This window comes from Hyperoodon ampullatus, assembly GCF_949752795.1.
Source record: "Hyperoodon ampullatus genome assembly, chromosome: 7".
NCBI lineage: Eukaryota > Metazoa > Chordata > Mammalia > Artiodactyla > Ziphiidae > Hyperoodon > Hyperoodon ampullatus.
In genome coordinates, this window is record NC_136920.1 from 72519412 (window position 1) to 72544993 (window position 25582).

Here is a 25582-nt window from a genome sequence, read left to right on the forward strand (position 1 = left end):
CTTCTAGATGTAATGGACCGTCTGCTTAGTGGGAATTTTCTCTTCTCCATTCAGTATTTTAGCCCAGTAAGTAAGGTCTAGTCTAGAGGGGGAGTTGATTTTCCAGTGGTTTTATGGCATGTTAAGCAAACCCTAGAGTAGCCTGGCCCTGGAGAATGTCACTGTGGATGGGATGCCCAGAGGCTGTGAAGGCCAGCCTCCATCTCAGACCTGGGTCTCCTGGGCAGCTGGGGGCAGGGCCCAGTGAGGACCCAGGCTCCCACTCCCACCCCATCCTGTGTTCCTTCCCTGTGCTGTGCCCAGAGTACTGGACAGCAGAAGAGAACATACCTTCCAGGTAAGATTTGGGGTGGCTATGTGGGGGAGGTGTCCCTTGAATTTGGCCTTGAAGGATGCGTAAGATTGTGATGGGAAGAAATGGAGAGCAGAAGATGTCACAGAGAAGAGGATTCAGCAGTCATTTAGGCCTGAGCTTCTCACTCTCATGGTCTTGATGTCCTATAGGATGTACTAAAGGGACACAAGCCGCAACCTGGTACATCTCCCTGGAGTATCAATTTTACTTAAACATTTTTGGAGGAGGTTACTGATTTATTATGAATAATATCTCACTCTTCTGTAGCACCTGCTGTGTGCTGGGCACTGTTCTAAGTGCTTCATATATAATAACTCATTTAACCCTCACAACAATCTTAGGAGGTAGGTGCTATTATTTTCCCAATTTACAGATGTGAGAACTGAGGCCCCGAGAGGTTAGGTAACTTACCCAAGGGGACATCACTTGCAAGTGACAGCAACCAGGCTGTCACTTTTGGCAGGCTCCTCCCAAACAGAGATATTAAAAGGGAAATAAAATTTAGAAAATGGAAGGTGAAAAATCATTTGATTATTTAAGGTAAAACACAAGACTTTGTACAGTCAGTCCTCTGTATCCACGGTTCCACATCTACGAATTCAACCAGTCGCGGGTGGAATTTCAGATGGAAACCTACGAATACGGATGGATGACTGTACTGGGCCATTTCATGTAAAGGACTTGAGCATCCTTGGATTTTGGTACCGGGGGATGTACCGAGGAACAACTGTACCTCTAGGTCTGGCTTTCAGCCTCTCCCCAGTTAGGAGGACTTCAGGACAAATGGTTGAGAACCTTGATTTAGGCCAACTCCAGTCTTCACAAACGAGAAAGCCGAGACCCAGAGAGGGGAAGTGAGTTGCCTGAGGTCACCCAGCGAGGGACTCAGCACTCTACCCACCTGGGCTGCCCCATGCCCACTCCTGGATCCCATCCCTGTGGCTGACTGCGCAGTGGTTAAGAGCCTGGGCTCCAATCCTGCCTCCTTTTTCCACCGTGTGACTCTAGGCCTCACCTCCTTCATCTGTAAAATGGGGATGACAACGTCATCACCTTCTAACCTGTTATAGAATTTGCTTGTTCATTATGTTTACTTCCCACCCACCACCCACTACTTGAATGTCAGCTCCATGAGGACAGGGGTTTTGTCGTTTTGTCCCCTATTGTGTCCCCAGTGCCTGGAACAATGCCTGGCACCTGGTGGGGGCCTCAGTAATATTAGCAGCTGAATGAATGAATTCGCCACCTCACAGGGCTCTCTTGGAATTTAATAAAAGCAGCTGGTAGAGAGCTTGCTTAGCATTGTGCCTGGCACAGAGTTAAGTCCTGATCAATAGCAGTTGTTGTTGACATTAATAATTAATTCTTCCCCCAGTTAATAATTAATTCTTCCCCCAGTTACCTCATTTCTTCTCACAGCTGCTCAGGGAGGTCTAACAGGAACCCTGTGCAATATCTCCTGGGGCCACGGGGTGCAGTGGTGATGGGGGAGGGGGAGACACACCAGGCCCTGTGCTGGGCCTTTCACACACCGTTTGTCCCTCACATCCTGGAGGCGTGGATTCACTTGCCCACAGCACAGCCAGCCATGGCGGGCCGGGACTCCAGACACCTGCTTGTGCATTTGGGCCCTGACCCTGCAGGGCCCTGTGGTGGGGGGCAGGGGAGATCCACCCAGCAGCGTGGAGATAGGAGAGAGGACAGCGGGGCCCAGCTCTTAGGCCTCTGGGCAGGCCCCTTCCCACCTCTGGAGCAGTTTCCCTGCCGTGGGTTGGGCTCAGCCTCAGGTCCCCCAGCTCTGACCCTCTGGGATTCTGTGAGGAGCGGGGCCAAGAAAACTGACAAATCAGCAAACCCCAGCTTGTCTAGTACGTCCCATAGAACAGAACTCCACCAGGACAGCCGTTTCTGTCTGTCCTACTCACTGCTGTATCCCTAGCCTCTAGACTAGCACATGGTACACGGAGGGGCCTCAAAGATGTCTGCAGGAGGGAGGGAAGGTGGAGAGAGGGAAAGAAGGAGGAAGAAAGGAAGGAGGGAACGGAAGGAAGGAGAGGCGGAGGGAGGGAGGAGGGGAGAGTTCAGTCACCTCCCCAAGGCTCTGCAGTTGGGGCTTTAACCCCCCACCTTCCCTCCCTCGGGTAGAGGTGGTGTGTGCCGAGGGGCAGCCAGCAGGCAGAGGTGGGTGGGCTGAGGGGAGGCGGGCAGGCTTGGAGGAGCAGGGCCCAGGCCTGAGTCGCTGAGACTGCAGACGGTGCCTGGGTGTCTGCCTCCTCCCTGCATCCGGACCTCTCTCTGCTGACCTCACCCTCGTGGCTCTTTGTAGACCCAGATGTGATATCCTTGGAGGCAGCGGACAGACCCAACTTCTTCCTCCACGTCATGGCCAACGGGTCTCTGGAGCTGGCCAAGTGGCAGGCCAGCGATGCCTTCCACCACCATGCCTCCTTCTCGCTGCACCGGGAGACGTGGCGTGCGGGCCTGGTAGCCCTGGAGTCCCTGGCGGAGCCCGGGGCCTTCCTTTACGTGTTGGGCCCAGTGCTGGCCCTCCGGCTGTACGAGCACACGGAGGCCTTCCGCCGGGGCACACTGTTCCGGCTTCTGAGTAGGTGTCCACCCTGCATCGCCCTCAGCTCCTCCGCCCCTGACTCAGCTTCCCTCCCACCTCATCCTTCCAGTTGCCCCCAAGAGACGAGATCCTCACTCTCCTGGCACAGGGAAGCCACATGGGTGCCACCCCTGAGATGGGAGGAGGCCCGGCCTCCTTGTTCGTGGCCTAGGGAGCCTTGGACATTGTGACTTGGGGCCCATCCAGCTTCCTGGGTCCTGCCTACTCCCACAGGCCATTTACAAGGTCTAAAAATAGGGCGGCCTTTGTGGAAGCAAGAAAAGTGATCATTGTGGCCGCAGCTTGCACAGCCCGCAGGCTCAGATTTCTTGCTGATGGGGCCACATGCCTGCCCTGTGAGCTCAAAGACGGCCCACTGGGGCACAGCCTGAGGAGGCCACAGCCCCCCTGGCCCCCATGAGAGGCCCAAGAACCTGGGCGGTGATGGGGCAGCTTCGTGCCCTTTCCAGCTGAGACCAATGGGTTCCAGGCCTTTGCTGTCTCCCTGCCAGGTGGGTCAGCCCCAAAAGTAATTGTCCTCTGCCTAAACCCTGGAGACAGTGATCACAACTTCCTTACTGCTCCAGGCTGCCCTCTCTGTCCTGCACGTGCACACGTATGTTTGTGCCTGTGAGGGCACCCGTGCTGTAGGAATGGATCCATTTACATGTACACATGTGTAAATATGGCCCCAGTCAGCCTTTCATTTATCATCCCCCACCCCTCCCAGCCCAGGGCTGGGCCAGCTCACTCTCACATTCAGTGGTCACCTATCAAGTCCACCAGTGAACCCCACCCAGGACAGATTCATCACTGGCTATGATGGCAGGACCTGTGTCCCTTGCTGGAAGACACCCAGGCTCTGAAGGCAGACAGCCTCGGGTTCGAATCCCGACCCCGGTCCTTGGCCCTTGGAGGAGCCCCAGCCCCCTCTCCCTGACCCTGTTTCTTCATCTGTGCAACAGGGATATTTGCCTCAGAAGGTTGTGGTGAGGACTGACTGTATCTCCTGGGCTTTGCCCTGGGCCTGGTTTATAGTAGGTGCTCCCCAGATGTAAGTTCCTAGTTCTGGTCTCAAGGATCTTATAAAAGCAGGCTTCTTCACAGTCAGCAGCAGTTTGGGGACTGGGGATGGGGCTTCGTTAGGATGGGGCTGCCTGGGTGGGATTGCTCCCTGCAGCCTGCTGGGGAGCTTGCCCACACCTCCCAGCTCAGGCCATGGTTTCAGAGACTGATCACTCGTGCCAACATGGTCTGGGGCCTTGTCTGCCTCGAAGCACCCCACGGGCTCCAGACTTTCCCTGAGGATCCTTCATTGGTCAAGGCACTGACCACAAGGCCTTTTTTGAGGACATCTCCTTTGGGAAAGTTTAATATTCCCGGCATCTTCTGTGCTCAGTTTCCTCATCTGTAAAATGGGGCTAATAAGAGTGCTACTTCATAGAATTATTGTGCGGATTAATGAGTCAATACTTGTGAAATGTTGAGTGTAGTGCTTGGTGTTAAGAGTTGGCTGTTGTTGGTATTATTATTGTTAGCTACCAAGGTCTAAGGGGGCAAGCCTGGCCACCAAGGTCCTAGAAGGTCAGGGTGACAAGGCAGCCTTATAGAAAGATCAGGGGTCCCAGCCTCTTCTTTGGCCACCTCTCAAAGCCCAACTCCAACTGCCCATTCCATAGTCGCACCCCACCCCCAGTCCTCAGCCCCTCCACCAAGTTCCCAGAGTCCCGACCCAAAGATCCCCCAGCCACCGACCTCAACTCTCAGGAATATGGTTTCCCCTCAGGCTGGATTTGATTTGATTTTGTTTTGTTTCGTTTCATCTCATTTCAGTCTTCACTTTTCTTGCACGAGTCCATTTATCTCTTCCACGGAGCAGGGTGGGCATGGGCTGAGTTGGGATGACCTCTGTGCTCTGGCACCTGACCAGGAGCTGGTGCCCAGTCTCACTGTCTCGGGTTGGGGCACCTTTCCAGATGCCAAGCCCTCGGGGGCTCCCTACCCCACCTGTGAGTGGCGCTACGATGCCTGTGCCAGCCCCTGCTTCCAAACCTGCCAGGACCCACGGGCAGCCAGCTGCCAGGATGTGCCCAGGTGAGGTGGCATGGAGTCAAGGTGTGTACCTCAGTGTATTTGAGCATACACCTGAGTGAATGGGTTTATATGTAGTCTGTGGGTTTAGGCATGAGCATATACTGTGGTGTGTGTGTGTGTGTATTCACATGTACTTGTGTAGGTATGTTTGGTATACTGGGTATGGGGATGTGTGTGAACCAGAGTGAACCTGCCTGATATGGGCATATGTGAATGTCGATTTGTGCACATGTGTGTATAGTTGAGCCCTGTGGGTGTACAAAGGGTAGCTGTGGGTGCACAGCTGTACACAGCTGTGTGTATGTACATGCGTATGAGCTGCATGTATCTGGGTGTTGGTGCAGCTGGGTGTGTGTGCATAAGGTGCACTGATGTTTTGGCGGACTGTGTGGACGTATATGTATCCATGTGAATGGCTTTGAGTCCTGCAGGCGTGGAGGAGGAAGGTGAGAATGCGCCTAAATGGAGACACGTGTGCATGTGCGAGTGTGGGCACAAGTGTGCACATAACCAGACTTTGTTCGTGTTTTCCTCTCAGTCTGAGGGCAGGAGTGTGCAGCATGCACGTTTGGGTATGTGTGCTCCTGTACATGCTGTCTCCACGGAGGTTCATGTGAGTGTGTACATGAGATGCACACACACACACGTGTGTCATGAGAAAGGATGAGGTCTGTGCTCCATCCAGGTGAAAGGCGGTGGCCCTCCTGGTGCTCCAGACCGCTGACTGGCACACTGCTCTGTCCTCAGGGTGGAAGGCTGTGTCCCTGTGTGCCCCACCCCCAGGGTCCTGGATGAAGTCACACAGAGATGCGTCTACTTGGAGGACTGTGAGTGGCCTGGACTTCTCATCCCTCCTTGGACCTGTAAATCCCCCGGGTCTCATTGACCAGTCATGCTCACCAGAGCCCCCAGGTCCCTGGTGAAACAGGGTCAGCATAGGGGCCTCTGGAAGGAGAGCACTCTAGAGCAGGCAGGGGCCTCATCTGGTCCATTCCCCCCAGTTCACAGAGAGAAAAATGAGGCCCATGTGGGGAAGGGACTGGCTTGGGTCACATGTTGAGAATGCGGCCAGACTTAGACCTGAGGTCTCTGGGCTCTGGGCTCAGGGTTTGAGGTGTGGGACAGGGTCCAGACCTGCTAACACCACGTGACAGAGTCCCTGGGTTGGTCAGGCAGCCTGACTGGCTGTCAGAAGCTGCCTACCCCCCTCACCAAGGGTGCCAGCCCAGGAGCCCCACATCACAGCCCTGCCCAGTGATGACCCCTGGGGCAGCAGTGGCCCCACTGGCTGAGCCTCTTCTCTGGTCTGCCCCAGGTGTGGAGCCTATGGTTTTGGTTCCCACGGAGGCCTTTGGCAACGAGACCCTGCCTCCCAGTCAAGAGCTGCCCACCCCCAGTGACGAGGAGCTGCAGTCTCCACAGGAAGCTCCCGGGGCCCCATCCCACAGGCCATCACCCACGCCAGCTGTCCCGCTCACCACGGCCCTGAACCCACCCATGACAGCCACTGAGGGGCCAGCTCTGTCTCCAGGCCCCACCCAGGCCACTCAGAAGCAGCCACCGGGGGTCACCGCATCTAACGTCCCCGAGCACCCCACAGAGGCCCCGGCCAGCACGGGAGTGACCGCCAGCCACCTGGCCACCCCCCGTGTCCCAGAGCCCTCATCCCTTCCCCTTTCACAGCAGATGCCCACATCAGGCATGGGGTCGGGTGCCATGGAGACGACCAGGGTGACTGTGATCTTTGCAGGGAGCGCCAACATCACAGTCTCCTCCCCGTCACCCCCTGCACCTCGCTTCCCTCTTGTGACCAAAGCCGTGACGGTCCTAGGCCTTGGCTCCTTGCCTGTTAAGACGACACCCCTCCAGCCCTCCCCGAGCCTGGAGTTGCCCGCAAGTCCCTCCTCCAGGCCTGTGGCTTCCCCTGCAGTGACCTCCAGGCCTCCCACTTCCTCAGGATCCCACGAGGCTTTGCCGACACCTGCAATAACGGAGGTCGTGACGGGGACAGGGATCCCCCAGCCCGTACAGTCCCAGGGCATTTCCAGTCCCAGCAGCCCCCCAGCTGAGGCTAGAACAGCCGCAGAACAGATTCCTGCCAGTCCCCTGGTGACTGAGACGGTGGAGACAGCGCCATCCACAGAGAAGGTCCACCCTGGGCCCAGCCAGGCCACAGGCACACCAGCATCCCCACTGCCGAGCCCATTCCCCACGGCCCCGCCCCGCCCCGCTTCGCATGCCACCGCAGCCACCAGGCCTCCCACTCTGCCCTCGGGGCCTGCAACTGCCGCCAGCCTGTCCACGGTGGCTCGTGGGCTGGGGGCCACACCCTTCACATCTCTGGAGTCAACTCGGCAGCCCCAGCTCCTCTCTGGTCTGCCTCCCGACACCAGCCTGCCCCTGGCCAAGGTGGGCACGTCCGCACCCGTGGCCACGCCCGGCCCCAGTGTCTCTGCCATCCCCCCTCCACTGCAGCAACAGGCCGCATCTCCCGCCGTGGCCACGACTCTGCCTGCTCGGACACTCAGCCCCGCACTGCCCCTCACCCCGGCTGTCCTGGCCCAGGTGCACCCGCCCAGTCATTTGGTCCCTCAGGCAACAGGCACAGCTCCAGACCTGCTTCTGGGGGCCACGCTGCCAGCCTCTGGGGTCGTGGCTGTGGCTCTGGCTGGGGGGGCGGCCTCCACAGTATCTGCTGGCCCACGAAAGAGCACCACGGAGAAGATGGCCATCCTGTCCAAGCAAGTGTCTCAGGCCACCTGGATATATGGCCCTGCCCAGGGGGGCCCCACAGAGCTCACGCCTGCTGTGGCCCACACTGCTGCTACCTTGGTGATGGAAGCTGAGGGCCCCTGGGCTGGCACAGTACCACTGGTGCCCACGTCCCACCCGCTGAGCAGAGTCTCAGCCAGGACGGCCTCCCGAGAGAGCTCGCTGGTTCTGCTCCCCCAGCTGGCTGAGTCCCATGGCACCTCGGCAGGACCTCAGCCCCAAGCAGAGCCGGAGGGAGAGGCTACCACCGAGCAGTCTGGGCGCTCGGCTCCAGCCCAGAGCATCTCGGCAGTTTCGGCCGAGGCCTTGGCCACCACCACTGAAGCCAGTACACCTGCCGCCTGTGTCGTGAGTGACTTGTCAGGGTTCTACCCCTGTACGTGAACCCTCCATGCCTTCCCTCCTCCTGTACCCCGGGGCTTGGACACCATCGTGCTCTCATGTCCTCAAGGTCGGCGGCAGCTTCTCCTTAGCCAGCTTCCAGGCTGCCAGATGGCTGTTTAGTCACCATCCTGACCCCTGCCCCAAGCTCCTGGAGCCTGCAAATTCTCCAGGCCCCTCTGGGCCTCTGATGCCATAGCACATCCCTCCATGCCCCACCTGGGACCCAGGGGCCCATTGGATGGCTTGGTGTGACAGCATGGTGTGCTGTTGTGTGCATTGCATGTATGTGTGTACCCATATGGGACTGTGTGTGAACTCGTTTGTGTTTACGTGGATGGGACTCCATGTGAACGCTCATCTGTCTGTGTGTGTGTTCTTGTGCATATGATGTGTGGTGTTCCAAGATGGTATATGTCTATACGTTTGTAAGAAAAGAGATAAACTGTGTGTGCGTGCGTGCGCTTGGGTTTCTACGAGTCTGAGCTAGCGGGCCTGCATACCTATGTACCTAGAACTCTCTGCAGGGCCAGGTGGATGTGCAGACTCTCTGGGACTCAATCCCCCGACCCCGGTCTCACTCTTAGCCCAGCCCTAGGCCCCTGATGGTGTGTTGGGTGGGTGGAGGGAGGGTGAAGGCACCGTTCCCGTGTCGTTGTACCTCAGGGTCCCCTACCTGCCAGAACCTATGGGGTAAGGATCTGTGCCCTTACGGCTTGGGGGTAGGTGGAGCAGGGGAATGAGTGACCATGGTCCCAAGGGGATCGCTCAGGCTGTTCCTCCACCCTGTTCCCCAGCCAATCGCCGAGCAGGACTGCGTCCGCCACATCTGCCTGGAGGGCCAACTGATCCGAGTGAACCAGTCCCAGCACTGTCCCCAGGGCACTGCACCCCCTAGCTGTGGGGTCCTGGGCCTCGCAGTGAGGGTGGGCGGTGACCGCTGCTGCCCCTTCTGGGAGTGTGCCTGTGAGTTGTGGGGTCCACGGGCACCTCCCATGTCTTTCTCGTACCCCGAACCCGGCACAATCTCTGCCCCTCACCTGTGTGCTTTCCAGCCTCAGGCTAACCCTGACATGAACCCCCTGTGGGACCTCTGACCCCTGACCTGGCAGATTTCCTACCCTTGTGACCTCTGATCTCTGTGTGACCGTCCAGCCCCCCAAGGCCTCTGGATCACGCAGGAGAAGGCCTCATGTTCCTGGGTGGCCTTGGCCCCAGGGGCATCTGTTTATTCTTCCCGTCCCTGCCCTCCCCAGGCCGGTGCTCAATCTTCCCTGATCTGAGCTTTGTCACCTTCGACGGGAGCTACGTAGCCCTGTTCAAGGAGGCCATCTACATCCTCAGCCAGAGCCCCGATGAAATGGTCACTGTCCACGTCCTCGACTGCAAAAGTGCCAACCTGGTGACTGTCCCCGGCTTCCCTTCCTGCTGGGGCCTTGGGACCTGACTAGGTTTGGAGGGGAGACTGAGCCGTGCGTTGGGTTTTGAGGGTTATCAGAGGCGAGGACAGATGAAGAGGCCCCTGCAGCAGCTCCGTCTGTCTCAGTCATGGGGCTCTTCTGGAACCAACGCCTGGGGAAAGAGTGAGTGGAGCGCCACCTCCTGGCCCTTCCTGGGGCCTGCACCATTCCCAGCTGCCTAGGCCCCTGTGAGAGGCACTGAAATGCAGAGGAGCTGGGATGCCACGCCTAGGATATGGCCTGTGGTCAAGGGTGCTGGCTGCAGGGAACCGCCTACTAGGATGCTCCCATGAGCCAGGTGAAAGGAGGCAGCTTTCTGGGGGGCTTGCAGGAGGTCAGGTGGAAGCAGAATGTTCTGTGGGACTCTGTGCACCATCTGCACAGCCCCAGTGGGTGCCCCTAGCATACTGAGGCAAGGTTGGGTTGCGGGGGGGAAGAGTTGCTCCCCAGGAGGAGGCGGCAGCAGGGCTCCAGGTAGATGAGGGCTGGGTTCTCTCTGCAGGGGCACCTGAACTGGCCGCCATTCTGCCTGGTGATGCTGAATGTGACTCACCTGACCCATCAGGTCACCATTGACCGCTTCAGCCGGAAGGTGAGTGCATCAAAGAGCAAGCCCCCAGGGAAAGGCAGCAGTCAGGAGAGGGGCGGAGCATCAGGGGAGGAGGGGCTTTGAGGCTTATTCACAACTGGGAGTCAGGGTAGGGAGGGATCCTCTTATTTTAAAGAAAAATAATGCAAAATTAGGTATATTTGGAGGTGATTTTAATTAGAATATTTGCGGCCACTCTTTTTTTTTTTTTTTTTTTTTTTTTTGTGGTACGCGGGCCTCTCACTGTTGTGGCCTCTCCCGTTGTGGAGCACAGGCTCCGGACACGCAGGGTCGGCGGCCATGGCTCATGGGCCAAGCCGCTCCGCGGCATGTGGGATCTTCCCGGACCAGGGCACGAACCCGTGTCCCCTGCATCGGCAGGTGGACTCTCAACCACTGCGCCACCAGGGAAGCCCTGTGGCCACTCTTAATGTCAGGGGAGGAAGTGTACCAGGAGGAATATTGCGACCGAAAAGAAGTTAAATGGCAAGAGACAGTAGCCTTAAATGATTGTGGTTAAAATATCTCACTCCTGCAATGTTTACCAAAATATAAGGCCATGTGAACACACGAAGCTGCATCGGCTTCACATCAAGCCCACCTCTGTCAAGGAGGCTGATGCCCAACGACAACCCACCCTCTGTGGGGTACCCACCCCGAGGGTTCTGCCTTAGCTCTTCCCAGTGGGAGGGTGAGTAGGGCTGACTCATCTCCTCCTCAGGTCCCAAAGTGTCGGCTCTCCCCGCCTGTTCCTGAGCTCAGACCTGCAGCCTTGTTACTAGAATCTGCTCTTGAACATTGAACACAAGGGCCACACCGTGTGAGACTCCCAGGAACAAGGCTTAGGGCAGTGGGTTTTCCATGAGATGGAGGCTTAAGCATAAAAATCCCTGGGTTTCATCCCAGGTGCTCCAGCATTGTGGAGCCCATGGCCCTGTCTGTACAGCTCGAAAGGCTAGGTTGAGAGAGCCAGGGACTTGCCCAAGGTCAAAGTTTTCCGACTACTGGGCTAGGGCTCCCTCTATTCAACACAGTAGTTTATGCACTGGATAATTTGCAAAGTGATTAATAAAACAGTGATTCTTGGGTGGGAGGGTATAAAGTCATTATAAATATTTTAAAATCCTAATATTTTCATCTCCCATTTCCACATAGTAAAACAACTAATAATCCATAATACATACAAATTTAACCTTGTCTGTAAGTAGCAGGGGTTGTAGCTTTGAGTTTAAAGTATTGCATATTTAACAAACATTGCTTGAGCCCCCAGTTCATGTCAGGCCCAAAGGCAGGTGCTGGGGATTCAAAGGTGAGTGAGACACAGTTTTTGCCCTTAAGAAACTCACAGCCCATGGAGGGCCTTGATGAGGGGACAAATCTTGTCTTAAAGGCCAGCACAGAGCTGGGGAGACCCCAGAGAAGGGGTACCCAACCCAGCAGCTGGGGATTTAGGGTCAGTCTCCCAGAAGAAATGATCTGAGCAGAATCAGAAAAAGAGTGATTAGAAGGGCTCAGGATTCTTTGGACATGTAGATGTCACCTGCCTCCAGCTGTTGCATTTCTTGTTTCATTGTTTTGTGCTTGTAACATGTTTTTAGAACTTTTCCATGCCACCTTGCCCTGTGTCTTGGTTGCGTGTGCCTGAAACAGAGCCTGCCATGTAGCAGATGCTCAATAACTGCTAGTTGGATAAATGGATGGATGGAGAGAGGGATGGACGGACAGACAGGCAGAAAAGCTGTGCTCACACTGAACACCCTCCCCCACAAGGTGTTTGTGGACTTGCAGCCTGTGTGGCCCCCTGTGAGCAGGTACGGGTTCAGAATTGAGGACACAGGCCACATGTATGTGATCCGGACGCCGTCACACATCCAGATCCAGTGGCTCCACAGCTCAGGACTCATGATCCTGGAGGCCAGCAAAGCCAGCAAGGCCCAGGGCCGTGGCCTCTGCGGTGAGGTGGGACCCAGCTGGGGGGGAGGGGGATGCTTCCTGGGTCCACCTCTGCCCCCAGACACAGGTTCCCCTGGAACAGGGAAAGCTGGGACAGAGTGCCAGGCCAGAGGTGGGACCAGCAGAGCTGCCAGGGCAGAGACCTAATGTCTTGTGTTCTAGGGCTGAAGCTGCCAGCAGGGAGATGGCGCAGGGCTCTGGCCTTGGCCAGTTGTCACTTCAGCCGAGATTGTCAGCTTCGCTGATCGCTTCCTAACACCAGATAATCTTCCCTGTCTGCCTATGCCTGGGCACTTCACAAAACACTTCTACACTCTGATCTCACTTATTCCAGGTCATCCACACAATAGCCCTGAGGGATGGCCATTGAACTAAAGAAGAAAGGGGGCTCAGAGAGGTTAAGTGGCTTGCCTAAGATCACACAGCAGAGCTGCCACAACACAGAACTAGTACTCTTCAGGCTGCAGCATGGTTGCAGAGAGCATGCCCTAAGGGCCTGGATGTATTTTGATAAGAACAAGAGGTACAGGAGGAGTCTAAGTGTGGACTGCCGCTCCTTGCAGGTGCAGAAGGTTGTGGGCCCCCATAAGGTGCTCCATGACAAACTGTTGTGATGATGATGATGGGTGACATAGGAATACTTACACACACATACTTGCATGCCCTCCATCTGTAAATCTGCACCCATTTTATTCATTCACACCCATGCCTCTGTGTTCAAAATGCCTTTTACACAGGAGCTAACAAGTGTGAGCCTGCTCCCTGCTCATTCTTTCATTCGTGCAACACATAAACACATATTTACCACGTACCAGTCACTAGAGACAGAACAGTAGGCAAAAAAGACAAAATGTGTCTTATGAAGCTTCCATTCTTTTTTTTTTTACTTATTTATTTTTTTTTTGTGGTACGCGGGCCTCTCACTGTTGTGGCCTCTCCCGTTGCGGAGCACAGGCTCCAGACGCGCAGGCTCAGCGGCCATGGCTCACGGGCCCAGCCGCTCCGCGGCAAGTGGGATCTTCCCGGACCGGGGCACGAACCCGTGTGCCCTGCATCGGCAGGCGGACTCTCAACCACTGCGCCACCAGGGAAGCCCGAAGCTTCCATTCTTACTGGCACAAGCTTCTCTCCTTACACACACACACACACACACACACACACACATCACCATCACCACCTCCTCCGCTATCCCTTTCGCACCATTTTTTCCTTCTACTATTTGTGCCTGATGCAGAGCGCTGTGGTCAGCCTCTGGCAGGCCAGCTTCTCCCTAGGATGCCTTTGTGACACCCTTCAGTGACTCAATGCCAAGACCAAAAATCTGACCATTGGGACTGTTGACAAAAATCTGAGGATTTTGTAGTACATCCTGCTTTATATTCACAAAATTGGTGACTGGAGGTGTCAGAGAGGAAGTCAGCAAATTTATTTCTATTTTATCCAGACTAACATTGGTATCTTGGGCACCTGCTAGGCAACTTGGGGGAATAGTGAGAGAGTGAGACTATAAGGGAAAATGAATCTTTGCACTCAGAGAGCAAAACAGACCTGCAAACTGAACCTGTTACACAGAATCGGGACAGTCATGGACGGTGCATCTGAGGGGCCCGTGAAGCAAGGACTTCTGAGAAAGTGTTTCAGACAGAAGGAGCAGCATAAGCAAAGTCAAGGGCAGGGAAGTGTGTGTTTGGAGCCTAGAGTGTGAGAGATGAAGCTGGAGGTTAAGGTCAGGTTAGAAGCTGTGACAGATAAACTTCAGCCCTGCCCCCATCTCAGTGCCTTAACACAATAGAAGTTTATTCCTTGCACACATAAATTCCCAAATGGAGATTCCTTCCATCCTGTGGCTCTGCCATTTTCAACACAAGCTTCCAACTGCACAGAAGGGAAAAGAGCCGGGCAGGTTTTACGGATCCAACCTGGAAGTGGTGCCCATAACCTTCACTCATGTTCTATTGGCGGGGACTTACCACATGGTCTCACCAACCACAGGAGAGCCTGGGAGAAATAGGCTAGTGGACCGCCCAGGAAGGGGAGGAAACAGGTGTTATAATTAGCTAGCAATCTCTGCTAAAGCAGATTTTTTGGAGTAACTTTTAATTTTGATATAACGTTAAAGTTAGAAGTTGCAAAAATAGTATAAGGAACTCCTATGTACTTTTGACCCAGATTTACCAAGTGTTCACATTTTGCCTATTTGCTTCTCTTTCTCTCTCTCTCCATATATATATATATATATATATATATATATATATATATATATATATGCGTGTATATATTATATATATACATACATATGCGTGTATATATGCATTTATATATGTATATATGCCTTTTTATATATTCACTTTTCTATGCATATGCCTTTTACATAAGTGCATTTTTTCTGAACCATTTGAAAATATGTTTCAGACATTGTGTTCCTTTATCCTTAGATACTTCGGTGTGTATTTCCTAAACAAAGACAGTTTCTTACACAGTGCATTTCTTAGCTTCTCTGTACCTTATTTCTCTCATCTATAAAGTGGGGATAACAGTGATACCAGCCTCAAAGAATTATTGTGAGGAATATTCAGTGTGACAGCTGGGGACCTGGGAGGGGTGATTATTATGGCCACTGGGGTGATTCTGCCCCTTTCAGGTATCTGTGATGGGGACGCAGCCAATGACCTCACCCTGGAGGATGGCTCTGTGGTGGGTGAGGCCGAGGACCCTGCTCCCTTTCTGGACAGCTGGCAGGTGCCCAGCTCCCTGACCTCGGTGGGCCAGACCCGCTTCCGCCCGGACAGCTGTGCCACGGCCGACTGCTCTCCCTGCCTTCGCATGGTGTCCAACCACACATTCAGCGTCTGCAACCGCTTTGTAGGTGTCACCTGGGTCCAGCGTGGGGGGACCTCCTGGGCTGAGAATGGCAGCATCTACCTGCAGGGGGCGAGCTCCCTAGAGGTGTTGATCTTGGGACAGATTGGGAGCCTGCCAAAGCTCCGTGTTGCCCCTGGGCCGGGCTGGGAGGAGCTGAGCCCTGAGATATGGGGGATGTGGGTAGGCAGCACCGTCTGATGCACGACCCAGGTCACCCCGGAGTCATTCTGTGAGCTGTGGATCCGGGACACCAAGTACGTGCAGCAGCCCTGCGTGGCACTGACCGTGTACGTGGCCATGTGCCACAAGTTCCACGTGTGCATCAAGTGGCGACGCTCCGACTACTGCCGTGAGTTGCAGGGGTGGGGAGGGGGAGGGGGAGGAGAGGGGAAGGGCCGGGGGGGTCTCCTCCATGGCTGCTGTTGCTCTCACCCCTCACCCCTGTTAGAGTGGGAGAAGGGCTCACAGACCTGAGTCCAGGTCTAGGCTTTCCCAGATTTAATTAGTCATTCACTCACTAATGGATATTAATTAATAAATTTATAAATATTTTCTAAATAAATCTATAAACATACTAACAAATTAAAATTTTTAACTTTTATTATACTTTATATAAATACATCAAATACATGTTTTATGTTTATTATTTAGTTTCTTTGAGTCTCCTTGCCTCATCTGTAAAATGGGGGCGGTCATAGCACTTTCTTTTTTTTTTTTTTTTTTTGCGGTACGCGAGCCTCTCACTGCCGTGGCCTCTCCCGTTGCGGAGCACAGGCTCCAGACGCGCAGGCTCAGCGGCCACGGCTCACGGGCCCAGCCGCTCCGCGGCATGTGGGATCTTCCCGGACCAGGGCACGAACCCGTGTCCCCTGCATCGGCAGGCGGACTCTCAACCACTGCGCCACCAGGGAAGCCCCATAACACTTTCTTGAGGGTCGTTTTGAAGATGACATGAGATAATGTGTACAGAGTGCCTCACACAGGCCCATCACACGTTACTATCCAGTAAATATTAGTTCCTTTCTCTTAACTTTTAGTCATGTTTCTCTTTTCGTCTCTCCTCTCCTTCATTGAGGATGGACGTGAGAGCCATTCCTCCCCACCCCCATTAGGTTTGCACTAGTGGGGTAGGCAGGGGTGGACCAGCCTAGAGTATTGTGATTTATAAATGTGAACACATCCAGAAAGGCTGGAAACAGCTCAAAGGAAGGCCAAACCTATAATAAGACAGATAGAAGATGAAAAGACAAAATCATCTAGAGTAGTGTTTTTCAAACTGTGGATCCCAACTCAGTGGGTATGAAATCAGCATACCCACTGATTTGGGCGTCAGCATCAGCATTTTAAAAATGCAATAGAATAAAAAATACTAGTGTGTACTGCACCTAGAATGATTAAGTATTGTCTTGTGAAAAGGTTTTTTGTTTCAATATATCAGTGATTCTCAATCCCAGCTACCCTTTGAAATCACCCAGGGAACTTCAAAAAGTACTCATGCTTGGACCCCACAATCAGAAATGCTAATTCAGTTGGTCTGAGGTGGGATCCCAGCCATGGTGTTGCAAAAGCTCTCAGTGATTCTTTTACAGTGGCTTGAGGAGCACTGTTTACATGCACGTGTATATTGGACCACAACGTGAGATCTAGTTTTTACAATCAAGAAAGTTTGGAGGGCTTCCCTGGTGGCACAGTGGTCAAGAGTCCGCCTGCCGATGCAGGGGACACGGGTTCGTGCCCCGGTCTGGGAAGATCCCACATGCCGCGGAGCGGCTGGGCCCGTGAGCCATGGCCGCTGAGCCTGCACGTCCGGAGCCTGTGCTCCGCAACGGGAGAGGCCACAACAGTGAGACGCCCGCGTACCGCAAAAAAAAAAAAAAAGAAAAAAAAGAAAGTTTGGAAACACTGATCTATAGCAAGGGGTTGGCAAATGTTTTCTGTAAAGGACCAGATAGTAAATATTTGAGGCTTTTGGGACGATATGGTCTCTGTCACAATTACTCAGCTCTGCTCTTTTAGTACAAAAGCAGCCAGATACAATGGGTAAATGAATGGGCGTGGCTGTGTTTCAATAAAACTTTATTTGCAGAAACAGCAGCAGGCTGGATTTGGGCTGTGGGCTGTGCTTTGCTGGCTCCTGATCTAGAGGAAGGAGGCAATGACACTAAACCCCTTTGCACTCTCTGCTGAGGCACAGATGATGCTCTGAGCCCCCTCCTCACTCTGCCTGGGGTCTGAGCTCAGGCTGGTGCCCGCTGCTGTGCCCCTGCAGCCTTCCTGTGCCCCAGCGACTCCACATACCAGGCATGTGTGGCAGCCTGTGAGCCCCCCGAGACGTGCCAGGATGGGTTGCTGGGCCCGCTGGACCCAGAGCAGTGCCAGGTGCTGGGTGAGGGCTGTGTCTGCTCTGAGGGCACTATCTTGCACCGGCGCCGCTCGGGGCTCTGCATCCCCGAGGAGAAGTGCGGTAGGTTCCTGCCCTACCTGGGCAGGGCCCTCTCCTCAACTTAGGGTCTCCTTCACCCTCCTGCTACCCATGGCTGATGCCTCCTGCATCCCTCCAGGTCTACTTTGGGGGTGGTCAGTTTCCCAGGGAGGGTCTGGCCTGGGACAGTCTGGGTGTCCCCACCTTCCTCAGTCCCCTGCACCCTGCCATGCCCACTGCAGCCTGCACGGACAGCACGGGGGTGCCGTGGGCCCTGGGGGAGACCTGGAACTGCTCCCTCAGTGGCTGTTGCCAGCACCAGTGCCAAGCTCCGGACACCATCGTCCCAGTGGGACCGGGCTGCCCAGACCCCCGCCCTGAAAGCTGCCCGCGCTTCGGGGAGGTGGCTCTGCTCCTGCCCACCGAGGATCCCTGCTGCCTGGGGACTGTCTGTGGTGAGTCCCACCCTGCACTTCCCTAGACCTCAACTGTAAGATGGTTAAAAGGCCCCAGCCCTGCCTCTTAACCTTGATGGATAGGATAAGGCCTGGAGAAATGAAAGTGTCTTATGGGGGTGTGTTGGGGGGAGTGGGGGACCTGCGGTGGGGTAGGGGAGCTGTGCCCTATGAGTCAGTGTGGGGCACGGCTTAAAGGCACGGGCTCTGGAGCCAGGCAGCCTGGTGGGTGCTCCCTCCACCACCTTGCAGCCTTGTGACCTCAGGAGATCATTTAACATCCTCCGTGCCTCAGTCAATTCTGTAACATGAGGCTGATAATAGTACCCACCTTCTGGGTTGTTATGCGAATGACAGAAGTTGATACTGATCTAGTAGAACAGCAGTGGGCATATGGCCCAGCTCAATGAATGTTAACACTGATTGCTCTTCTGTCTCAGTCCTGGACCCTGTGTGACCCTCAGAGGTCCCCTCCAAGAACATGGGTCCTGGAGGCTAGGGGAAGTACTGGGGGTCAGGTGTCCAGGGGCTGGGCGGTGCTGGAGGCTGAGGGAGTCCCAGCCTCCAGGTGACAGTCCCTGTGGCCCCTGGGCCAGTGTGTAACCAGACTCTGTGTGAGGGCCTCGCCCCCACCTGCAGCCCAGGCCACCGACTCCTCACCCACTTCCAGGAGGACTCCTGCTGCCCCAGCTACAGTTGTGGTGAGAAGTCCCAGCGTGGGGGATAGGGGAGGATACCTACCACCCAGGGGCAGGGAAGCCCTGCAGCCAGGCGAGGGGAGCAAGGACAGCTCTGGGGACTGGGTTCTGGCTGGAGATGAAAGCAGAGCTACGGTGGGGGTCCAGGTGTGGCCATGCAGGGTCTGCTCCCAGTGCCCAAATTCTGTCTTTTCCCCAGAGTGCGACCCAGACCTGTGTGAGGCAGAGCTGGTCCCCAGCTGTCGCCAGGACCAGACCCTGATTGCGGGCCGCCTGGGAGATTCGTGCTGCACCTCCTACTTCTGTGGTGGGTCGACATGCCGTCAGATGTTAACATGCATGCCTGGATCACAGCCACCTCCTTCCTCACCCCGGCTTCCCTGGGTGGCTGGGAGGAAAGGGTGGGGATCTTCTGGTGGAGTGGGCACGGGGAGAAAGGTGAGATCTCTGTCCAAAAGGAAGTGTAGGAAGAAGAGGAAACCACCACCGCTTCACCCCATACATTACTGAGCACAAGAAAATTGGTGCTTGTTCAGTGTAAGAGTTTAGGTGGATGTGAGAGAGAACTTCCAGGTTCTGCCTCCAGGACAGGTCACACAGGACTGTGGAACACTGCTAGTGTTACCGAACCAAACTTGCGTCCTCTCACCTGCATGCAGTACAGCCAATCTACTGACACTGGGATGGGATGAAGGAAAGTGCAGCATTTATTGCAGGTGCCAAGCAAGGAGAACAAGTGGCTAATGCTCAAAAGACCCAAATTCCTTGCTTGGCGCCCGCAATAAATGCTGCACTTTCCTTCATGCCATGCCAGTGTCAGTAGATTGGTGGTACTGCACGCAGGTGAGCAGACCCAAGTTTGGTTCGGTAATGCTATGAGTCTGGCTCCTGCCACACCTGGGGTTTAGGTGCCTCCCCCAGCAACCTGCTCTGTACCATGCTCCCCAGGAGAGGTACTGCCTGTGACAGCGGTGGCCTTTCTCTCCCCTCAGCCTGTGGCGACTGTCCAGATCCCATCCCCGAGTGTCAGGAAGGGGAGGCGCTTACCGTGGACAGGAACACCACGGAGCTCTGCTGCCCTCTGTACCAGTGTGGTGAGTCCTGCTGGATGTGGGGGCCAGGGCCGGAAGGGGCTCCGGGGACCTCCACAGAGTCCTCACCCTAGGACCCATGGGAGTTCAACAGGGGGCAACAGGGAGCCCCCAGGTGGCGAGCCCTGGGGAAACCATGGAAGGAGACCCCACCTGAGGAAGCTGGGCCAGGCCCTGGGAGCTGGATGACAGGGGTACAGGCTGTCACATAGGGAGCTCTGAGGCTTCCTAAGGAAAGTCCCTGTTCCCTCCACGGAGGCTTCCAGGGGCCAGGGGGAGGCCTGGGTTGAGAGACAAATGCTTAGGCTACTCCCATTCTCCCGGCCTGGATCCGCAGTCCTCATTCACTGACTGACCCAAGGCCCCTGCCTCGGGGTCCCTTTCGCCACTGTTACCATAGTACCTGCACAAGGCTGCATTTTAAAGCCTCTGAAGCTCTTTTATTTTGCAATGATAAATAAAAGTGAGCCCTTTCTGATATTTTTACAGGACATAACACCTGTATGTAGGATGTACCTTAACATAGTACTGTATACTGTGTACAGTGTACTGTACCTTAATTGTACCTAATAAGCATAGTACAGCCAGCATCATGGACTTTAAGCAAACCTAATAGATGAAAATTAACAAAATGTTTACATTTCAATATGACTTAATTTACAAAAATTCCTTTCCCTACCAACTGTAGGAAAGATGTGAGGTAGACTGAACTGGCACAGAGCAGTGTAGGGCGGGGCCTCCTCCAGGATACCCCAAGGGCAACCCCCACTGGTTCAATGTCAGGAACCAACTTTGAAACAATGTAGGCTCCCACTGAGAGTTCCCCAAAAGGCTTGGCCATACCCGACCAAGTAGCTCCACCTGGGGGCTCAGAGGCCGCTTGTCACAAAGTGTTTACAAAGCTCATCTGAGGAGAGGATCAGCGTGCTTCCTCTCCAGCCTCTCTCCTCATCTCTCCTCCTCAGCCTCCCTCTCCCTGTTTCTCAGAAAGTACTCCGGTAACGTGGAGTGAGTACAGGCATATGGAGTCAGTCAGGGTTTTGAGCCCCAGCCATTTACTAGCTGTGTGGCCTGGGGCAGTGTACAACCTCTCTGAGCCAAGGTTCCTCATTTGTGTAATGGTGATAATAGTATGTACCTCGAGGGGCTGTTGTGAAGGTTAGAGATAATATATGTAAAGTGTGTGCTGTGTACATAGTACCTTAATATAACAGTGCTTGGCATCCAGTAGGTGCTCAATAAACAGAGGCCATCAATATTATTACCTTGTCCCAGTCTTCATTATACTTTTCTTACAAAAGCACTACCAAAGCCTTGTAGAAAGTACAGAATCCAAGTAAATACAAGAAAATGAAAACACTATTTTCCTACCTCCCAGGCATTTCATTGTCAGTATCCTCCAACTCAGTACAGATCCTTCTAGATATTCTCCCCCCTTAGGTAAGTATGTTTTACCAAAATGAGGTCATACGGTACATGCTCTTTTTTAGCCAGGTATTTTCAGTTAATGATGTTTACCTTTCATGTTGATACATTTTCAAGTCCTAGAGTACCAGTCCATGGCTTTTCTGGTCTGTTCAATCCAGGATCCCATCCAGATCCACACATTAACATTATGTCTCTTAAATGTCTTTTAATCTAGCACATGTTCCTTCTTCTGTATGATGCTAAATTGTAGAGTTTGGGCTATGGTCCTGCAGAAGGTCTCATGTTCTGGATTTATCTGGTTGCTTCCTCTTGGAACCATTTACTTTGTTCTTCTGTCCACTGTGCTTCCTGTAAACTGGAAGTTAGATCCAAGACTTGGTGGCTTCAAATTAAAAATCTTTGGCTACACTCTCCTCGAGCTTCATAGGACATCACACCAGGAGACGCGTACTCTGTGGCTGAGCCACTATAACTGAGGTTCACGTTGGCCCTGGATTAGGGTGGCAGCTGTCTGATCTGTCCATCTTACCTTTACAAATTTCCTCTTTTAACCAGAAAGTAACCGGTTATTTGGACATTATACAAATGTCCTTCTCCCTCTACCTCTTATGTTTTTGAAACACCGATTAATACTCCTTACCTGTGCCAATAATTTTTTTTTGTAAATCAGATAAGTTTTACAATCTTTCACCTTCAGCGTTGACCCTGGCACCTCCCCTCTCCACCAAAAAGTTGTGTCCAGGGATTCCTCGCTCCTTGCCTTGGTCTCTCAATAAATGAGAATGGCCGAGGAATCCTAAACTAAGAGGGGACTGGCTGGAGAGCAGGAAGAAGGGAAGTGTGAGCCCTAGAGTGTAGCATCTGCTGAAGCAGAGCAGGCTCCAGGTGGGCTACAAGAGGATGACGTCTCCACAGCGTAGGAGAAGCTGTGTTCTTCTTAGAGAGAAACTGTCCCATCAGCGGAGCTTCACCTGGTCACCCGCTCCCCTCTGACCACTACTCTCAGGGTGACACAGCCTCCAAGGGAGGGAGACCCAGCTGAGTGAATTTAAGGTTCTGACACTGTCAGGTCGCTAGTGCCTCCCAGGGCAGAAGGAGGGCCTCCTGATGTAGTTCTACGGGGAGACTTCAGTAGCCCAGTCTTCTCCCCGGGACCCCAGAGGGTGTCCGAGGACATTGGGGGGACCTCGGAGGAGCTAGGAGGTACCCCTCCTTAACCAGTGTGTTTCTGAGGATTCCCGCTCCAAGGTGTCTGTGGCTGATGTGTCCCCTGCCTCCCCGCCCATGCAGTGTGTGAGAGCTTCCGCTGTCCCCACGTGCAGTGTGGCATGGGTGCTGCCCTGGTGGAGGTGTGGAGCCCAGACCGCTGCTGCCCGTACAAGTCCTGTGGTAAGTCCCCACACAGGGACACCCCTCCCCAAAGGCGGAGATCCTGGCCTCTGGGGGGAGGGGGAGCCGGGCCACCACTGTCCACTTGGCTCAGATTCGACCCCTCCAGAGTCACCAGAGGGAAGCCGCCAAAATAGCCCTCTCGCTGCACCCGCTTCCTGAGTGCCGAACATTCTTTGCCTCCCCAGGATAAAAGAAGGAAAAAAACAACTTCCCTGTTCCAAAAAGGAACTTCTCCACCTTAAAAAGTCTTTATTGCAACCATCTGATAGTAAATATGATTTTGTTCAAATTCGCCTCAAATCCTTTTGAGAAGCAGGCAGGGAGTGGCAGTGATCGGTAATGAACACCTGCGAGCTTTATATAAAAACGTTTTTCAGGGGCTTCCCTGGTGGTCCAGTGGTTAGGAGGACTTCGCCTTCCAATGAAGGTGGTGCAGGTTCAGTCCCTGGTCGGGGAGCTAAGATCCCACATGCCTCGGGGCCAAAAAAAAAAAACATAAAACAGAAGCAATATTGTAACAAATTCAATAAAGACTTTAAAAATGGTCCACATCAAAAAAATCTTTTTAAAAAGATGTTTTTCGAAAAAAAGTTGAGAAACTCTGTTTTGCATCTGGATATTTTGCTTGCTTTTTCCGGGCCTCACTAGAATGTAAACTTCACGAGGGCAGGAATTTTAGTCTGTTTTATCCACGGCTTTGTCCCCAGAACAGAGAAAAATCTCGGCACATAGGCACCTAAAACTACTTGCTGCATGAATAGGTGACTCCCAAGTGTGTTTCACAGCCACTGTGACCTTGACTTCTCCTCCTCCTGAAGCTAGAACTGGTGGAGCCCTTAAGTTAGTCAGCAGTGCCTCGGCAACCAGCTCCCTCGCGGCTTAGAACTGGACCTGCTCACGGGCGAAGGCTTGCAGTAGAGCTCAGCTTGCTGAGCATATATATTTAGGAAATGCAGATGGTCAGAAATTCCACCCTTGCCTTGTTCCTTCCTGGAGAGGCTCCATTCTGCTCTAGAATGTGCTCCGGGGCACGGGGAAGGATGAAGCCCAGGTGATGGAAGGGAACCTGGTATTGATCCATTTACCTGTTTATCCTCCCACCCATTCTATGTGGAGCTCGGCATTTGGACCCATCACGCCCCACCTGCCCAACCAGGGGAGCTGCAGCCCCCATGCAGGATGGAGGGCAGCTAGAGGAGGAGCTGCACCTGCAGTGAGGGGTCTGGGAGGCTCAGGGGGACTCCCACCTGGACACCTCTGGTGAGGTGGGTCCTGTCCCCTCCTGTTTTTCAGAGTGTGACTGCGACACAATCCCAGTGCCCCGGTGCCATCTGGTATGAAGACCCTCCTCGTCCCCACTCCCCCTGGTCTGCCTCCCCCTTTTTCTTTCCTTCTCTTTCCCTTCTCTTGGAGACCCTGTTCCTTTAATCTAGTGCAATGAGCCTTGAATTGCAAGTCAGCATTCTCATCCCAAGCTCTGCTGTCTGGGCACAGTGCCCTCGCTTGTAAAGTGGGCCTGATCATGCTTCAGAGTTGTGGTGAGGATTAAGTACTACGATGATGCTGAGGCTGATGCTGGTGATGATGCTGGTGGTGATGGTGCGGGTGGTGGGGATGGTGGGAATGATGATGATGGTGATGGTGGGGATGGTGGTGGTGGTGGTGGTGAAGAAGATGCTGCTGCTGCTGCTGGCGGGGATGGCAGGGATGATGATGATGGTGATACTCATGATGGTAGCTAATGTTTACCTAGAGCTAACTATATGCCAGGAACTTTCCTAGGCCTTTTATGTCTATTATCATATTAATTCTCACGACAGCCCAATGAGATTGTGTCTATGATTATCTCAATTATACAAACAAGAAAACTAAGGTTAAGGTCATGTAGCTAGTAAATCACAGAGCCAGGATTGCAACCAGGATATCTGACTCCAGAGAACATGCCCTTAACCACCAGGCTGCATGGCCACTGAGAGAAGTGAAAATACTTTAAGAAATGGAAAGTTATGCTTAAAGTTATGTTTTCTACATGTTTTTTTGGATTATAAGTATTCCCTCTTTCCCACCTAGCCCACATTTTCTCTCATTTTGTCCCCCATCCCATCCTCTTCTCCTTTTAACTGGTGAGAAGGAAGGGAAGCGTATGAGGCAAGCAGGGCCCTGGGCTGGCAGCCATGCAGGGGGCCCTCGCTGACGTGGCCAGTGGGTGCTCAGAATGACAGGAAAGTCCTGAGGCCCGGGAGAGGACACTGGGGAGCGCTCCCCAGCGGGGAGGCTCGGGAGCCACATGGGCATCCTCGAGGGAGGGTGACTGAGCTCACAGGGTTCCAAGGGCCCCCCTGGCTAACAGGCCTGCCAGCCCCTCCCCGCCGCCCACTCCCACCCACTGCAAGGAGACGACTGACAAGAGGGGGCCCCAGGTGGCAGGCTGCTCCGGACGGTGGGGCTGGGTCTCCTCACCCGGGGTGCTGACGGCCTCTGCCCACCCAGTGGGAGAAGTCCCAGCTGGACGAGGTGTTCATGTACAGTGCGGAGAACGTGTGTGGCTGCACCAAATACGAGTGCGGTGAGTGGGGAAGGGGAGCCGGGGAGGCCGGGCCAGCTGGGTGAGCCAGGGGTGGGCCAGCCGGCCTGGGGCCAGTGTGGGTGCTGGGCTCTCGGTGACTCTCGCCGCCCTGCTTGCCCATCCAGTGAAGGCCCCCGTGTGTCTGAGCCGCCAGCTGGGGATGATGCAGCCGGGCCAGACGGTGGTGGAAGTCTCAGCAGAAGGCGTGTGCCACACATCCCGCTGCACCACCGTGCTCGACCCTCTTACCAGCTTCTACCAGATCAACACCACCTCCGTGCTGTGTGACATCCACTGCGAGGCGGTAGGGGGCAGCGGTGCAGGACGGGCTGCGGGGGCCCAGGGGGAGCTGGCCTGCAGACCCTTGGTGCTCTGGGAATCAGAGGAGCCCTCCAAGCTCCACCAAGCTCTTTGGATGAGTCTAGAGAGTGGGCATTGGGGGGACCTCTGAGACCT

At 54.2% G+C, this 25582-nt stretch overlaps 1 protein-coding gene across 1 annotated transcript in view; it reads left to right on the plus strand.

Moving 5' to 3' along the window:
* OTOG (otogelin) overlaps window positions 1-25582 on the plus strand; it is a gene marked incomplete at both ends in the record, with an annotated part of 86122 nt that overhangs the window by 55445 nt on the left and 5095 nt on the right. The window contains 19 exons of the mRNA XM_079709280.1: window positions 2682-2960; window positions 4940-5057; window positions 5805-5884; window positions 6373-8177; window positions 9008-9176; window positions 9467-9612; window positions 10173-10262; window positions 12030-12213; window positions 14854-15074; window positions 15285-15423; window positions 17344-17538; window positions 17739-17951; window positions 18548-18652; window positions 18849-18956; window positions 19642-19743; window positions 22459-22557; window positions 23854-23894; window positions 25051-25126; window positions 25252-25430. Coding sequence (XP_079565406.1) covers window positions 2682-2960; window positions 4940-5057; window positions 5805-5884; window positions 6373-8177; window positions 9008-9176; window positions 9467-9612; window positions 10173-10262; window positions 12030-12213; window positions 14854-15074; window positions 15285-15423; window positions 17344-17538; window positions 17739-17951; window positions 18548-18652; window positions 18849-18956; window positions 19642-19743; window positions 22459-22557; window positions 23854-23894; window positions 25051-25126; window positions 25252-25430 — 4349 coding nt within the window. The remainder of the gene's footprint in view (window positions 1-2681; window positions 2961-4939; window positions 5058-5804; window positions 5885-6372; window positions 8178-9007; window positions 9177-9466; window positions 9613-10172; window positions 10263-12029; window positions 12214-14853; window positions 15075-15284; window positions 15424-17343; window positions 17539-17738; window positions 17952-18547; window positions 18653-18848; window positions 18957-19641; window positions 19744-22458; window positions 22558-23853; window positions 23895-25050; window positions 25127-25251; window positions 25431-25582) is intronic.